Here is a 17,419-nt window from a genome sequence, read left to right on the forward strand (position 1 = left end):
GAATATGACAAGATGATTAAGCCAAAGAACTATTGTCATCTAAATAGACCATATGCAGTGAACATAGCAGAGGATAATTCAGTATACTTGGAGCTCTAAAATGTGACCTCTTGAATATTAATCTGAGTAGATGGATTGTTGAGATTTGTAATCTTCAGTTTGCTACTGATTTGATGATAGCAATTTAATGAAATATTCAACAGAAGCGATCAAACTGCTGTTCTGCCATTGTTTTTTGTCAAAAAGAAGTCAGTTTGTGCTGGAGAGCATTGTGTAGTTATAAAAGTAATCTTAAGCTTGATAAAAATATTTAAGTATTTCAGCACAAAGTTATTGCATGGCTAATAACCATTTTGTTTATGTGGCACTAAAGGTCCCTAAAGCCAGTGGCCTTACGGAAAGTCTTCTGGGAGCCAAGCTTGAAGAGAAGATATCCCTGAACCTAGCTGACCTCAGTGAAACTGATGAAGACCTGAGCAGAGATAAGGTAGCTACATTGGTGTAGTGGCTGTAACACTAAACTAGCTTTTATCTAAATGACTGTGCACCATTTACTGAGGCAAGTAGTGAACTTAAGAAGGAGCTTGTTAGCTTGTGAATTGGCATCAGAAAGGTGATAGAGAACAACCAGAATCTCATTATAAGCCCATATGTACAGTGACCTGGGGGAAAGGGAATCTTGCATCTTTTCCCAAACTGCCCAAGTGCAACTCCAGTTCCACACCATGTAGGTAAATTTCTTAAGCTCTATAAGGTGGTCCAGTCAGTTATATAATAAAAAAAAATCACAAATGTAAAGACCTCAGATTACTCAAAGATATTTGGGAAAGGCAGTCTTTGCTGATATTACCCAAAGCTAAAATATTATTTTAAAATATGAGAATACTTTTAATGAAAAGGTAGAGGTCCTTGTCTTCAAGTTCATTGTTCAAGTTCAGTCTTCAAGGTTCAAAATGCATCTCATGAAGACTATAAGGCATAAGCATACAGCATGTAGCAGGCATCATATATTCATAGTTCAAATCTGCCAAGTCTGCTTTTTAAATGTTTTGCCAATGTGTGGTGATAAAGTAAAATACTTATGACAAGTTATGTCTGTATGCAGGTTAGACTAGAGGTGCTGTCCCTCTTTAATGACTTAAGTGACCGGGAACATTTTCCAACATAAGGTTGGAAACTGCTGAAACACGTTCCCTCTTCCTTCTCCTGCCCTTTCACCCTCCTTTCACCTGCTCCCTTTATTCCCCCCCCCCCACACTTCTGCTAGCCCCCTCTGCTCCAGATAGTTACTTTGTTTTTCCTGCCTCCCCTCTCTGTAATCCCCTCACTCTGTTTTCATTCCATCAATATTTTATAATGTAATTAAAGCTGCAATTAACTTCTGGAATTACATGAAGGGTGATGATTTTCAGCAGCACTAATTATGTTATAATGTAAAATGTTGATAATGTCATGTCGTATGATGGTAATAATCAACTCAACAACTGATAAAACATTTTGTAGTTTCCAGTTAACAAAATATAAAGTATATTTTCTGCTATCATATTTTATACCTTGATTTTGCATGTGTTAGATTTTGAAATTTGGTTTTCAGAATATATCCAAATATCTTAAAGCTCTAGTACCCCGGACAGGCTTGATAAAACTGGGATTTATGTGTTGGTTTCTTTTGTTTCTCTGAATTTGCTGACTTATTAACACACCATTTCTCTTCCTGCATTCAATGTTTTTAAACTTTAATTCTGGAAAGATATTTACCATGTTTTATCTGTAAATATTTGCAGGTGGTGCCTGGGTACACACAATTTTCATGAAAAATTTAAATGCCACAATACTGTTCTCAACAATCTTTATCAAAAAAAAGAGAAGAAAGAGTCAAAAGGCCATTTGGGTTTAAGTTCAGTGCCGTGTAAATTACTGTGTGATTTTACCAATGGACAATGAGACAAATAGTGTGCCTTGTTCAGGCAGTTCTTCTGAAAGGGGAGTTATTGCATGATGTTTCTGAATGTTAATGTTATATGCATTATTTATGCAGGTTGGTTTGATATGTCATGGGTTGGCATTTGTAGTCAAAAATAGCATCTTTCAAACTGATTTAATGTAAAGTAACTTTGTTGTTGCTGCTTGGATCCAAGACGTTGTTAGTATGCTAGAGAAGCCACTTAAGGAAAATGCTAGATGGTTTATTTGAGAATTTCACATGAATAAGCAACTCACTTGAAATAATTTATTCTCAGAGTCCCTCCGATACTGCTCAGCTCATGAAAAACTTCCATTTAGATGTGGAATCTCTTGGCATTGGTTTTGAATATGAGGTAAGTTGACATTTTAATTTTCATTTTGAAGCAGAATTCCCCCCCCCCCCCCATCAAAAGTCAAAATCTGATTATATTGCCCAATTGTTTTTGTATTTTTACATAAACGTGTGTGATTCATTCCAAAGGTGCAGGCCAAATTCACAGTGCTCAATTCCTATACCATAAGGAATCTTTAAAAAAAAATAGGTTGTGGAATCTGGAAGATGTAAGCAAAATGTTGCAAATCCTGATATAGGGTATCGGCCCGAGCAGCTCTTTATTCCTCTCCATAGATGCTGCCTGAGTTCTGCCAGCATTTTGTATGTGTTTTGTGTCTGGATTTCCAGCATTTGCCAAATCTCTTGTGTTTTTATGTTGCACTGTTGCTGATATTTGTCCTTATTACTACTAACTCACTGTTTCTGTTGACCTATTTTCAATTGTTACTCATATAATAGACATAAATGTTGAAATTGTAAAGATTGAATTTAATTTGTACTGTATATGTGAAGTCAATGTTTTAAGCTAATAATTCACATCAGTTCTGACAGTGTACTAGACCGCAGCAGTCAAACATCAGTTATAAATGTCACAAATCAGCATAACAGCTGCATTCAACTTATGGGAAGGAATATCACTGTTTAATAATGAATACAGATAATTCTGATGTGTAAAAGGTGGAATGCCAAAAGCAGCAAGAATTTTGTGCTAAATTATGGCGATAATATGCTTTGAATTAAAAGGTACAGGCTTGCGTTAGTTGTATGGTAGGTGTACTAAGCAGTATTGTAACATTAAAAGAAGATGATGCAGACAATAACAACATCGAAGCCGAGTCTCAGCTTGATTTAGTAATATTGTGTTACCAAGTTTTTATTTGCTTCCTAGGAGCTAATTACTGACAAATGCGCTCAGGATAATTATTTAGACCTACTCATTAACTTCAGAAGATTATACATAGAATGCCATTTCTATCAAAAAGCTGAAAATGTATATTCTCAAGTGGAAGCTTCAGTGTGGGTAAATAAAACAGATTTTTAAAATTGTTGTCAAGAACAAGAAAATGCATTATTCACTGAGTCACTCCATTAGCCTTCAACATTCAAAGTAAATTTGTTATATATAACCATATCCTGCCCTGAGATTAATTTTCTTGCAGGCCTTCACAGTAAATACAAAGAAATGCAATAGAACCAATGGAAAAAAGGACACACAAAGACTGACAAATAACCAATGTGCAAAAGACAAACTACAAATACTAAAAAAAACACAAATAATAATAAATAAATAATAATAACACAGCCTTGCTATGTTCTGAAAAAAATGAGAAATTGTCAAGCTCATTAGGGCAGAAAGAACCTTGACTTTTACCAAGATTTGAATTTTTCCTTGTTTCCACTTTGGGAGAATATAACTCCCCTTTGACTTTGATAATATGTGATGGCTACAATAACTTATCCTTTTGTTCTGAAAACAGTTTTAGCTTGAGTCTTCCAGAAGGGGGCAGTAGGACACCACTGAGAAGCATTGTCCAGATCAGGCACAAGCTACCCAACAGCTTTGAGAATTTGCCATCTGTTGTTTGTTCAGCTCCTTAGATAAAATAGAGAACAAAGTCCCATCATCATCTATATACTTCTGCTGTGACAGAGCCGAGCAAAGCCTGATGTCATTTTACTTTTATCAGCCGTTTCTTTTTAATGTTAATAACTGCCAAGTCAGACTGTCTGTCTGTTACCTTCCAACTTTATAGCTGTTTGATTGTGGCAGCCACAGATTATTCAACACTGGATATTTTTTAATATTGATGTGCAAGAGAGAGATTGTTCGCATCATGTTCTAAGATTCATTTATCATGGTAGATGGGTGATTTTGATTTGCCACTTGAGGCTTGCATCATAAAATCATCCTGTCTTGTAAGGCACTTCAGTGTGTTTGAAAGGAATGCGTCTACCTCCCTTTGTCCTCATGTATTTCCTGTTCTGTTTCTCTCGAAGTTTCAAGTTCAAAGTAAATATATAATCAAAGTGTGTGTGTATGTATATATGTATGTATGTGTATGTATATATACAGTATATGTTTGTGTCACCATATACAACCCTGAGATTCATTTTCTTATGGGCATTCACAATATATGCAACAAAACACAATAGAATCATTGAAAAGCCACACACAACAAAGACAACAAAACTACAAATACAGAAAGAAAAGAAAACAAATGTTTAAAAGTGAAGCCAAATCTAGATGTATTCTTTATTAGAGTATTGTCTTGTACAGAAGTGAAAAAGTACTTTTAAGTGTTTTACACTGGGATCCTTTCCCTCATGGATGGCCTGCACTGCTTCTAATTTTGATACATCTATCTCTCCATCTCCACTGGCAATATCAGGATAAGCTTCTTCCCCTGTATATTTACTGTAATTCAGGTTGTTTTTTCTGAAATTATGTATTGCACTGTCCTGCTGCCCCAAAGTCAACAAATTTCAAGGCATATGCTAGTGATATTAAACCTGATTCTGATTCTGATTGAAAACAAAGAAGGAATTAGAAAATGAGAGTAAACACAAGAGACTCTACAGATGCTGGAAATCCAGACAAACACACACAAAATGTCAGAGGAACTCGGTAGGTCAGGTAGCATCTTTTGGAGAGGAATAAAGAGATGACATTTCAGACTGAGACCCTTCATCAGGAATATAAAGAGAAATAAACGGTCAACATTTTAGGCCAAGACCCTTCATCAGGAAGAGGCCATCCAGCATTTTGGGTGTGTTACTCTGAAAAATGAAATTGATAGTTTGAAATCTCACAATACAATTGAGCTGTTCATAGAAAGTGGCTTGATGCTTACACAGCCTATGACTTTTGGAAATTCTAAAGGGAACTTGCCTTGCAAGAAATCATTATACATTTGAGAGACAATTAACATTATGAAATTGGTATGGAAATGAGTGTTTAATATTCAAAGGATTTGTCAGTATAATTTTGAAATGGATTTGTTTGATTGAGTCTGTTGACTGACTTTGCTAAGTGCCATTTGTCTTTCATACTTGTTTCCTATTGAAAAATACTATAGTTAGACCTACTCAGTGACCACTTTATTAGGTACAGGAGTGGAACCCAGTGTGGTCTTCTCCTGCTGTAGCCCATCCACTTCAAGGTTCAACATGTGCATTCAGAGATGCTCTTCTGCACACCTGGAATTTTGAGTCACTGTCGCCTTCCTGTCAGCTTGAACCAGTCCGGCCATTCTCTTCTGACCTCTCTCATTAACAAGGCATTTTCACCCACAGAACTGCTGCTCACTGGATGTTTTTTCTCTGTAAACTAAAGACTGTGGTGTGTGAAAATTCCAACAGTTTCTGAGAAACTCAAACCACTCTGTCTGGCACCAGCAATCATGCCACAGTCAAAGTCACTTTCAATCATACTTCTTCCCCATGCTGACATTTGGTCTGAACAACTGAACCACTTGACCATGTCGGCGTGCTTTTATGTATTGAGTTGCTGCCACACGATTGGATGATTAGGTATTTGCATTAATGAGCAGGTGTACCTAATACAGTGGCTACTGAGTGTATATTAAAGGCAATGATTCAGTATGGTTTACTGGTGGGGTGTTTTCTTTAATTTCAGAGTTCAGCGCAACAATGTGTATGATTTTAGACATTTGTCAATCAGTGTCTTCTAAATGTTGATATAACCAAATGCAAAGCTGGGTGGTGTGAATGTAATTTGAATGGGTCTCTCTTTTTAATGTGCACTGTGAAGTTTATTGGAATTGATGTTTTTACCTCTATCACTGAAGATGACTATCATGTCAGTAACACTATCCAGTGTGCACTGTTAGCTATCAAATAATATAGACACCAGAGGACTAACAGTTGTGATTTAATTATTCCAGATTGGTTTTATATCACTCTGTGTTTGATTGCGGACTATTAATGCTGCGAGTGATCACATGGCAGCAATGTTTCTCAGTTATTTGCATAACCTTGAGCATCTTGAAAGTTTTATTTGTTTGTGCCTGTTCATCATCTTAGCCCCAAAATCGGATTAATGTCTTTAAATAACTATAACTCACAGAGACTCCAAGTGTAGTGCTTATTTTATTTATATCACATGGCACCAGCTGTATTTTCTTTTAGTGGTCTTTTTCTCCCATTGCATCCTGTGTCTGAAAGATCCAGGCATGCTGGGATACCTTCCTGTATTAACTGATTGGAATCATCATTGAACAATAGTAGAAACCTGATGACCCTAAATGGAATTAGTCCATTCATCAATGGAATTGGTCACTTAAGAAAATCAGAAATTTCTAGTATTGAGGAGATATTTTGTTTGATGAATATGCCAGCCAATAATGGCACTAATTAAATTAATCCTACTTCCTAGGGCCTCTTTTGTAGCTTTGGTTATCATTTTCAGTTGCTTGAGCAGATTCTTAGACCATAAGACCATAAAATATAGGAGCAGAAATAGGCCATTTGACCCATCGAGTCTGCTCTGCCACTTCATCATGCCTGATCTATTATTCCTCTCAGCCCCAGTCTCCTGCTTTCCCACCATATCCCTTCATGCCTTGACCAATCAGGAATCTTTAAACCTTTGCCTTAAATATACATAAAGACGTGGCATCAACAACTGCCTGTGGCAACAAATTTCACAGATTCACCACTTTGGCTAAAGAAATTCCTCCTCATTTCCATTCTAAAAGTACACCCCTCTGTTCTGAGGCTGTGTCCTCTGGTCCTAGACTCTCCCATCATAGGAAACATCCTCTCTACACCCACTCTGTTAAGACTTTTCACCATTTGAATGAGGTCACCCGTCATTCTTCACATTCTTCTCTATGTGAAAAGGGTTTCTGCATCACCTCTCTCTCATGCTAGAATTCTAGATTCCCACTATATCTTTGGGTGACTCCAGTTCTTCCCTAATATAAACATAGAAAATCTACAGCACATTACAGGCCCTTCAGCCCACAATGTTGTGCCAACCATGTAACCTACTCTAGAAGCTGCCTAAAATTTCCCAGCCACTTAGCCCTCTATTTTTCTAAGCTCCATGTACCTATCTATAGTAAGTGTCTCTTAAAAAGACCCTATGGTATCCACCTCTGCCACCTTCACTGGCAGTGCATTCCATGCACCCACCACTCTCTGTGTGGAAAAACTTACCTCTGACACCCCCCCCCCCCCCCCCCTTTGTACCTACTTCCAAGCATCTACCACATGTCAAAAATCTGTGCTCCCTAGTTATTGACCTTTCTGCTAAGGGTAATGGATCGATCATAATTATCCTATACAGATGCCACACAATAAGACCATAAGACTTGGGGAGCAGAATTAGTCCATTCGACTCATTGAGTCTGCTCTCCCATTCAATCATGAATGATTTATTTTCCCTCTCAACCTAATTCTCCTCCCTTCTCCCTGTAACTTTTGAAATGAATTAACCTCCACAGACATCCACAGCATCCTCAAATTTCTGGCATGCTGCTGGTGTCTTCCACAGTGAAGACTGACACAACCTCCCTTCTCCCTGTAACTTTTGAAATGAATTAACCTCCACAGACATCCACAGCATCCTCAAATTTCTGGCATGCTGCTGGTGTCTTCCACAGTGAAGACTGACACAAATCACTAGGTCATTTTGTCCGCCATTTGCTTGTCCCCCATTACTACCTCTCTAACATTATTTTCCAGCAGGCCAATGCCCACTCTTGCCTCTCTTTTACTCTTTATATATCTGAAAATATTTTTGATATCCTCATTTATATTATTGGCTAGCCTACCTTCATACTTCATCTGTTTATCCCTTATTGCTTTTTTTAGTTGCCTTCTGTTGGTTTTTGGAAAACTTCCCAACCTTCCTGCGGCTTTTACAATATTGTATGTTCTCTCTTTTGCTTTTATGTTGCCTTTGACTTCCCTTGTCAACCACAGTTTTCTCATCATCCCTTTCGAATAGTTCTTTGGGATGAATTTCTCCTGCACCTTTGGAATTGCTCCCAGAAATTCCAGCCATTATTGTTCTGCCATCATCCCTGCTAGTGTCCCCTTGCAATCAACTTTGGCCAACTCCTCTCTCATGCCTTTATAGTTCCCTTTATTCCACTGGAATTCTGATACATCTGACTTTAGCTTCCCCTTCTCAAACTGCAGAGTGAATTCAATCATATTATGATCACTGCCTCCTAAGCACCCTAGTTAAATCTAGTTCATTGCATAACGCCCAATCTACAGTTGCCTTTTCCCTAGTAGGCTCAACCACGTGCTGCTCTAAAAAGCCACTTCTTACAAATTCCTTCACTTGCAATCCGGCAGCAACCTAATTTTCGCAATTTACCTGCATATTGAAATGACCTATGTCCATCACAACACTCCTTTTTTTAAATGGCTTTTCTATTTCCTGTTATAATTTATACACCATATCCTAGTTACATTCAGAGGCCTCTATAAAACTCCAAGGTATTATTACCTTTGTAGTTTCTTAATTCTACCCATAATGATTCGGCATCTGATCCTATGTCAGGCTCTGAGGATTTGATTAAATTTTTACTAACAAACCCGCCCACCCACTTCTGATACAATCTGTATCCTTTGATGTTAAACTTCCAGCTGTGATCTTCTTTCAACCACAACCCTGTGATGCCCACAACGTCATACCTGCCAATTTCTAACTGTGCTACAAGATCATCTACCATATTCTGTATACTGCGTGCATTCAAATATAGCATCTTCAGTCCTGTATTTACTATCCTTTTCAATATTGGCTCCCTGTTGCCTTAAAGTTAAGTTCTTGTACCTTTCTAAATTTGTGTTTTATTCTTTATTCTGGAGACTTCAATAACCTCTCCTGCACTTTCCTTCCCTTATGCTTTATTTACACTTTTCCAAGCTGTCAAATTTTATAATTTTTTATACACTTCAATTAAATCTCTCCTCGTCTCTTTTGTTCCACATGAAAACAACTCCATCATACCAACTCACTTTTCAACAATTCTCAAGCTGCAGCAACTTCCTCATAAATCTCCTCTGCACCCTCTCTAACGTTGTCACGGCTTTCCTAGGGTGTGCTGCCTACAACTCTAATCCAACTTGTGTTTGATACAATTCAGCATGATGTTGCTTTTAAAAATAGATCACTTATATTTAGATCATGCCAGGGCCCATATATAAATAGCTTTGTTTAGAGCCAGTTCTGTGACTTAATTTTGACACTATCAGTTTATTAGTTTGAAACAATGTATTTATTTTTCATTCTTAAAAAGGGAGGGAAACCACAAAATAAGCCTTAGTATAATTAGAAAGTCCAAACAACCCCAGAGTACTAGCAATCCATCTGCCTTCTTGAGGCCTGACTTGAGATACTACATTTGATTTTATTTGCCCTTTCTACCATCCATTTGACAGTAATAGAGTTACCAGAACTTAACTGGATGCTCTCAGTTTATTTACATAGCTCTGAATCACAGTCAGGTTTAATATCACCGACATATGTTGTGAAATGTGTTGTTTTGCAGCAGCAGTACAGTACAATACATAAAATATACTATTTACTCCTGTCTCACTGATTCACAAACCCGTGGGATCGCCGGAACTCGTTCCTCCTGTCTGCCACAGAACTTCGGAACCCACTGATCTGGAGGTCCCTCATTCATTCACTGCTGCCCTACAGCCAGCATCCAACCATGGATGTACCATGTCCCTGTCGCTGGTCTTCAAATGCAGAACAGAGTCTAAGCTCTTAATTTTCCTATATCCCTGTCCCTGAATCCTAACCTCACCCTTAACTCTCTTCTCTGTCGCAAAACCATACTTCTGAACCTAAAGTTGCTAACCCTCTCCACCTCTGATCCTCTGATGAGAACCGGCTTGCAGACCTCTGATCCCCTCTCCTGAAATCTACAGTCAGTTCCTTAGTCTTGCTGACATTGAGTGAAAAGTTGTTATGACACCACTCAGCCAAATTTTCAATCTCCCTCCAAAATGCGGATCCATCACCACTTTTGATTCGGCCCACAACAGTGGTGTCATCGGCAAACTTGAATATGATATTGGAGCTGTGTTTTGCCACACAATCATAGGTGTAAAGCAAGTAGATTAGGGGCAGGGGTCTAAGCATACAACTGTGTGGTACATCTGTGCTGATGGAGATTGTGGAAGAGATGTTGTTGCCAATCTGAACTGACTGGGGTCGGCAAGTGAGGACATCCAGGATCCAATTGCAGAAGGAGGTATTGAGGCCAAGATCTTGGAGCTTATTGATTAGCTTTGAGGGGGTGATGGTATTGAATGTTGAGCTGTAGTTGATAAAGAGCATCCTGATGAATGCATCTTTGCTGTCCAGATGTTCCAGGATTGAGTGAAGAGCCAAAGAGATGGAATGTGCTATGGCTCTGTTGTTTCAGTAGGCCAATTAGAGTGGATCCAAGTTGTGTCTCAGGCAGGAGCTAATATGTTTCATCACCAACCTTTTAAGTCACTTCATCACTGGACAATAGTCAATAAGGCAGGTCACCACGTTCTTCTTGGTATTATTAAAGCCTGCTTGAAGCAGGTGGATACCACACACTGGTAAAGCAAGAGGTCAGTAATCTCAGTGAACATACCAGCTGGTTGGTCAGCACAGGTCTTTAGTACATGGCCAGGTACCCCATCCGGTCTGGTTGCTTTCCATGGATTCACCCTACCGAAGGCCACCCGCAAATCAGCTTAAGAAGCTGCGATCAAAGGATCATCGGGAGATGTGGGGGTTTGTGTTGATTCCTCCATGTTCTGATGGTCAAAGTGAGCTCATCTAGAAGTGAATCCCTGCTGTCTGTCATGTTGCTTGATTTAGCTTTGAAAGAGGTGGTAGCATTCAAGCGCTGTCACAGCTGTCGAGCATCCCTTGTTGATTTAACTTTGGTCCAGAATCTTCACTTCGCCTGAGAGGTGGCTTCCTGGAGATTGTACCTGCACCTCTTGTAGCTTTCTTGGTCTCCAGACTTGTATGCCTCTGATTTGGCCCTCAGCAAATTTCAAATCTCATGGTTCATCCAGGTCTTTTGATTGGGGAAGACTCTGAATGGCTTAGTGGTGGCACACTCATCTATACCTGTTTTAATAAAATCATTTACAGCCGTTCAGATCCACAGATGAGTGCTTGAACACAGCCCAGTCCATTGACTCAAAGCAATTATGTAATCATTCCTCTGCCTCCCCTGCCCACCTCTTAGTTGTCCTGGTCTCCGGAGCCTTGCTTTTTAGGCTCTCCCTGTGTGCAAGTAGGAGGAGGACAGCCAAGTGATCCGATTTGCCAAAATGTGGTCAGGACAAAGAAAGGTAAGCGTTCCTTATCTCTGTATAACAGTGGTCTAGAAGGTTGGGACCTCTGATGCGACAGTTTATATGCTGGTGATAGTTGGGCAAGGTTTTCTTCATACTGGCCTGGTTGAATTCTTTGACTATAATATGAAATGCATCAGTATTGGTTGTCTTTTGTCTGCAGACGACATCATGCAGTGTTGCGAGTGCTTGATTATAGTCGGCCGCTGCAGTATGTTTACCCATGCACAGTCTGAAGGGTTTCATATCGTCCCTTTATGTGTTCGATTTTCTGTTCTCAGATACTTGTATAAGAGAAGTCTCCAAAGATCAGAAAGTCTCCAGCTTTGAGTATCTATGGCAAGAATGATTTTAAAGCAGATGTATTTTTCTATGCATGACCTGGCAATGATAGCGGTTTCTTCCTCTGCATTTACTCTGAAGCATTGATTGTTAACGTAGAATAGGAATCTGTGAATCCACTAATTGCTTGTTTAATTTCCAGTCATTTCTATGTTTTTGAGGCATGTGTGTAGATACTTTTAATATTGCCTTACTACTCCCAGGGTTAAAGATTATATCTCCAGTATATTCTCCAGCTGTGGTATAGATGAAATACCACCCCTGCTGGCAGAACGAATCGGGTAACAGTAATTAGATTTTCCCCTCTGGGATTCACAAAAAGCAACACCAAATTAATTCCTAGTTGCTTGAGCAGTTTAGTAATTATCTGAGGTGTGTGTGTGTGTGTGTGTGTGTGTGTGTGTGTGTGTGTGTGTGTGTGTGTGTGTGTGTGTGTGTGTGTGTGTGTGTGTGTGTGTGTGTGTGTGTGTGTGTGTGTGTGTGTGTGTGTGTGTGTGTGTGAGAGAGAAGGAAAATAAAGAGCTCAGCAAAATCCTTTTACCATCAGTGTTGTGTAAGGTATAACTTATTGATGGTTTAGATTCACACATGTCCAAAATGTAACCTATCTCACCATCCACAGTACCTGCAGTGGTTTTGGATTTGTAATCACTACATGTCAAATAAAAAATTAAAATGCTGGAAGTGGAGGATGCAAATATCCTACCTTCAAAATGCCGATTTTAAAATTTTGTGGTGCCACCTTTTTCCGCACTGAAGCTAGATTCTCATGTTTTATCTACTCAGAATTTTTGCCACTTATGTTGCATTTTCTGTACTGATCAATGTTAATATATCATTTGTTCTCCTTTGTTTACTTTGCATTCAGTATATTAATCGTCTTTCTGGTTTACTCGTCATGGCTATCCCTCGAGGTCGAGGATGATGGTCTTCATTCTGTTGATCTATTTATGGGCTCTCAAGTGGCTTATGAGTTCAATCTTGGCTTTGAAAGTTCTTCTGCATTCGGCACAGGTAGTTCCAGATGGCAGATCGGGCTTTGGTTGCTGCTGCCTCTCTTTACTACAGTTTACTACAGTTGTAGCATAGGATTACATAGAATGTTCAGCACAGAACAGACCTTTGAGTGCAACTGGTTTAACATGTCCACACAACAGTTAATATAGGAATAGAGTGAGGTGGAGGATAAATGCGTGGCTGAAGGATTGGAGCGGGGGCAGTGATTTAGATTTCTGGATCATTGGAACCTCTTTTGGGGCATGCGTGACCCGTACAAAAAGAACGGGTTGCACTTTAATCTGAGGGGGACCAACATCCTGGTGGGGAGGTTTGCTAAGGCTTTTAGGGAGAGTTCAAACTAGGATTGCTGGGGGGTGGTAACCAAACTTGAAGAGACGAAGGAAGGGGCGGTTGGCTCACATATAGAGAAAGCTTGGAGACAGTGTGAGAGGGAGGACAGGCAGGTGATAGAGAAGGGATATGCTCAGACCTATGGTTTTGAGATGTGTCTATTTTAATGTGAGAAGCATCATGAACAAAGCAGATGAACTTGGAGTGTGGATTAGTACTTGGAACTATGATGTTGTGGCCATTACAGAAACTTGGATGGCTCAGGGGCAGGAATGGTTACTTCAGTGCCAGGCTTTAGTTGTTTCAGAAAGGACAGGGAGAGAGGCAAAAGAGGTGGGAGTGTGCAACTGCTGATCAGAGATAGTGTCACGGCTGCAGAAAAAGAGGAAGTCATGGAAGGATTGTCTACTGAGTCTCTGTGGGTGGAAGTTAGAAACAGGAAAGGGTCAATAACTCTACTGGGTGTTTTTTATAGACCACCCAATAGTAACAGGGACATCGAGGAGCAGATAGGGAGACAGATTCTGGAAAGGTGTAATAATAACAGGGTTGTCGTGGTGTGAGACTTTAATTTCCCAAGTATTGATTGGCATCTTCCTAGACCAAGGGGTTTAGTTGGGGTGGAGTTGTTAGGTGTGTTCAGGAAGGTTTCCTGACACAATATGTAGATAAGCCTACAAGAGGAGAGACTGTGCTTGATCTGGTATTGGGAAGTGAACCTGGTCAGGCGTCAGGTCTCTCAGTGGGAGAGCATTTTGGAGATAGTGATCACAATTTTATCTCCTTTACCAAAGCATTGGAGATGGATAGGAACAGACAAATTCGGAAAGTGTTTAATTGGAGTAAGGGGAAATATGAAGCTATCAGGCAGGAACTTGGAAGCATAAATTGGGAGCAGATGTTCTCGGGGAAATGTATGGCAGAAATGTGGCAAGGGCTCAGGGGAAATTTGTGCCGTGTTCTGCATAGGTATGTTCCAATGAGACAGGGAAAGGATGGTAGGGTACAGGAACTGTGGTGTACTAAGGCTGTTGAAAATCTAGTCAAGAAGCAAAAAGAGCTTACGGAAGGTTCAAAAAACTAGGTACTGATAGAGAGCTAGAAGATTATAAGGCTAGCAGGAAGGAGTTTAAGAATGAAATTAAGAGAGGCAGAAGGGGCCATGAGAAGCCCTTGGCGAGCAGGATTAAAGAAAACCCCAAGGCATTCTACAAGTATGTGAAGAGCAAGAGGATAAGACGTGAGAGAATAGGATCAATCAACTATGACAGTGGAAAAGTGTGTATGGAACCTGAGGAGATCGCTGAGGTACTTAATGAATACTTTACTTCAGTATTCACTACGGAAAAGGATCTTGGTGATTGTAGGGATGACTTACAGTGGATTGAAAAGCTTGAGCATATAAACATTAAGAAAGAGGATGTGCTGGAGCTTTTGGAAAGCATCAAATTGGATAAGTCGCCGGGGACCTGACGAGATATACCCCAGGCCACTGTGGGAGGTGAGGGAGGAGATTGCTGAGCCTCTGGCAATGATCTTTGCATCATTAGTGGGGATGGGGGAGGTTCCAGAGGATTGGAGGGTTGCAGATGTTGTTCCCTTATTCAAGAAAGGGAGTAGAGATAGCCCAGGAAATTATAGACCAGTGAGTCTTACTTCAGTGGTTGGTAAATTGATGGGAAAGATCCTGAGAGGCAGCATTTATGAACGTTTGGAGAGGCATAATATGATTAGGAATAGTCAACATGGCTTTGTCAAGGGCAGGTCGTGCCTTATGAGCCTGATTGAATTTTTTGAGGATGTGACTAAACACATTGATGAAAGAAGAGCAGTAGATGTATATATGGATTTCAGCAAGGCATTTGATAAGGTATCCCATGCAAGGCTTATTGAGAAAGTAAGGAGGCATGGGATCCAAGGGGACATTGCTTTGTGGATCCAGAATTGGCTTGCCCACAGAAGGCAAAGAGTGGTTCTAGATGGGTCATATTCAGCATGGAGTTTGGTGACCAATGGTGTGCCTCAGGGATCTGTTCTGGTACCTGTACTCTTCATGATTTTTATAAATGACCTGGATGAGGAAGTGGAGGGATGGGTTAGTAAATTTGCTGATGACACAAAAATTGGGGGTGTTGTGGATAGTGTGGAAGGCTGTTAGAGGTTACAGCGCGACATCGATAGCATACAAAACTGGGCTGAGAAGTGGCAGATGGAGTTCACCCAGATAAGTGTGAGGTGGTTCATTTTGATAGGTCAAATATGATGGCAGAATATAGTTTTAATGGTAAGACTCTTGGCAGTGTGGAGGATCAGAGGGATCTTGGGGTCCAAGTCCATAGGGCACTTAAAGCTGCTGCACAGGTTGACTCTGTGGTTAAGAGGGCACACGGTGCATTGGCCTTCATCAATCGTGGGATTGAGTTTAGGAGCTGAGAGGTAATGTTGCAGCTATATAGGACCCTGGTCAGACCCCACTTGGAGTACTGTGCTCAGTTCTGGTCGCCTCACTACAGGAAGGATGTGGAAGTCAGAAAGGGTGCAGAGGAGATTTACAAAGATGTTGTCTGGATTGGGGAGCATGCCTTATGAGAATAGGTTGAGTGAACTCAGCTTTTTCTCCTTGGAGCGACAGAGGATGAGAGGTGACCTGATAGAGGTGTGTAACATGATGAGAGGCATTGATTGTGTGGATAGTCAGAGGCTTTTTCCCATGGCTGAAATAGCTATCACGAGAGGACACAGTTTTAAGGTGCTTGGAAGTAGGTACCGAGATGTCAGGGGTAAGTTTTTTATGCAGAGAGTGGTGAGTGCCTGGAATGGGCTGCTGGCAACGGTGGTGGAGGCGGATACGTTAGGGTCTTTTAAGAGACTCCTGGATAGGTACATGGAGCTGAGAAAAATAGAGGGCTATGGGGAACCTGAGTTAATTTCTAAAGTAAGTACATGTTCGGCACAGCATTGTGGGCTGAAGGGCCTGTATTGTGCTGCAGTTTTTCTATGTTTCTAACATAATGTTCATGACACACTTCGCTGTCTTCCTATTTATCAAACCTAATTTGTATAAATTCTATTTATTTCCTCTATCTGGCTTCCCTTTTCGTGCTGTTGTAGTATTTATCTCAGTTACAACTTGTAATGGGTTCCTCATTCCAACCAGCCAGTCAAAAGATTTCTCCTTGATTTCCCAGCATTTTCATTTGCTGTTCATAGTTTTGTTCTCCCCATGTGTACAATCATCTTGTCTACTTCTGTTTTGCTTGCAGAAAACTTGACAAAATAAGCTAATTTCAATTACCTTATGTGGCTGCATATTTTTTTAAATAATTGGTTAACCTCTTGTGGCTTTGTGCACAGCATGTTGTTGCCTATTGAGCAACAATTTAAACCTACCCTAAATAATTAACCAAAAAGCTACACTTACAAAACGAAATTTAACAGAATTCCTGAACACCAACCTGATTGTGCTCTGTACTGATAATAGAAGTTCTAACTTGTACATGTTTTTGTTCATCAGTTGAGGGACACGATGTTAGCAAATGTCAGAAAATGCAAAGAAAACTTTGAGGGAAAGATCTTGGACTCAACCACACAATTCTTTTATTATGTAAAAGTTCAAAGTAAATTTATTATCAAACAACATATACTACTATATACTACCCTGAGAGTTATTTTCTTGCAGGACTTCACAGTAGAACAAGGAAATACAACAGAATCAATGACAAATTACACACAAAGACTGACACATTAATTTGCAAAAGAAGACAAACTGTACAATTTTTTAAAAAACAAATAATAATTAATAGATAAGTAAATAAATAACATTGAGAACATGAGTTGTAAAGTCATTGAAAGCGAGTCCATAGGTTGTGGAATCAAAAAAGAAACAAAAAAATAGTTTAAAGAAATTCATTCTCATTAGTATTATAAATGTGGAATCTGTTCATTAGTAATTAGTTTACAAATATTATTCAAAGCCAGGCATCAAGCTATATACATGCAACACACACAACATGCTGGAGGAACTCAGTAGGCCAGGCAGTATCAGTGGAAAAGATAACAGTCAACGTGTCGGGCTGAGACCATTCATCAGGA

The 17,419-nt window shown here is 39.7% G+C and overlaps 1 protein-coding gene across 9 annotated transcripts in view; it reads left to right on the forward strand.

The window, feature by feature from the left end:
* Positions 1 to 17,419, forward strand: part of LOC140716930 (centrosomal protein of 164 kDa-like) — a 265,508-nt gene that overhangs the window by 96,438 nt on the left and 151,651 nt on the right. For all 9 annotated transcript variants that reach the window (XR_012096388.1, XM_073030055.1, XM_073030054.1 and 6 more), the window contains 2 exons: positions 374 to 487; positions 2,241 to 2,318. Coding sequence is in view for 8 of the 9 variants with exons in the window: in XM_073030055.1 (XP_072886156.1) it covers positions 374 to 487; positions 2,241 to 2,318 (192 nt within the window). In the remaining variant the exon portion in view is untranslated. The remainder of the gene's footprint in view (positions 1 to 373; positions 488 to 2,240; positions 2,319 to 17,419) is intronic.

Source organism: Hemitrygon akajei, chromosome 26 (assembly GCF_048418815.1).
Source record: "Hemitrygon akajei chromosome 26, sHemAka1.3, whole genome shotgun sequence".
NCBI classification, from domain to species: domain Eukaryota; kingdom Metazoa; phylum Chordata; class Chondrichthyes; order Myliobatiformes; family Dasyatidae; genus Hemitrygon; species Hemitrygon akajei.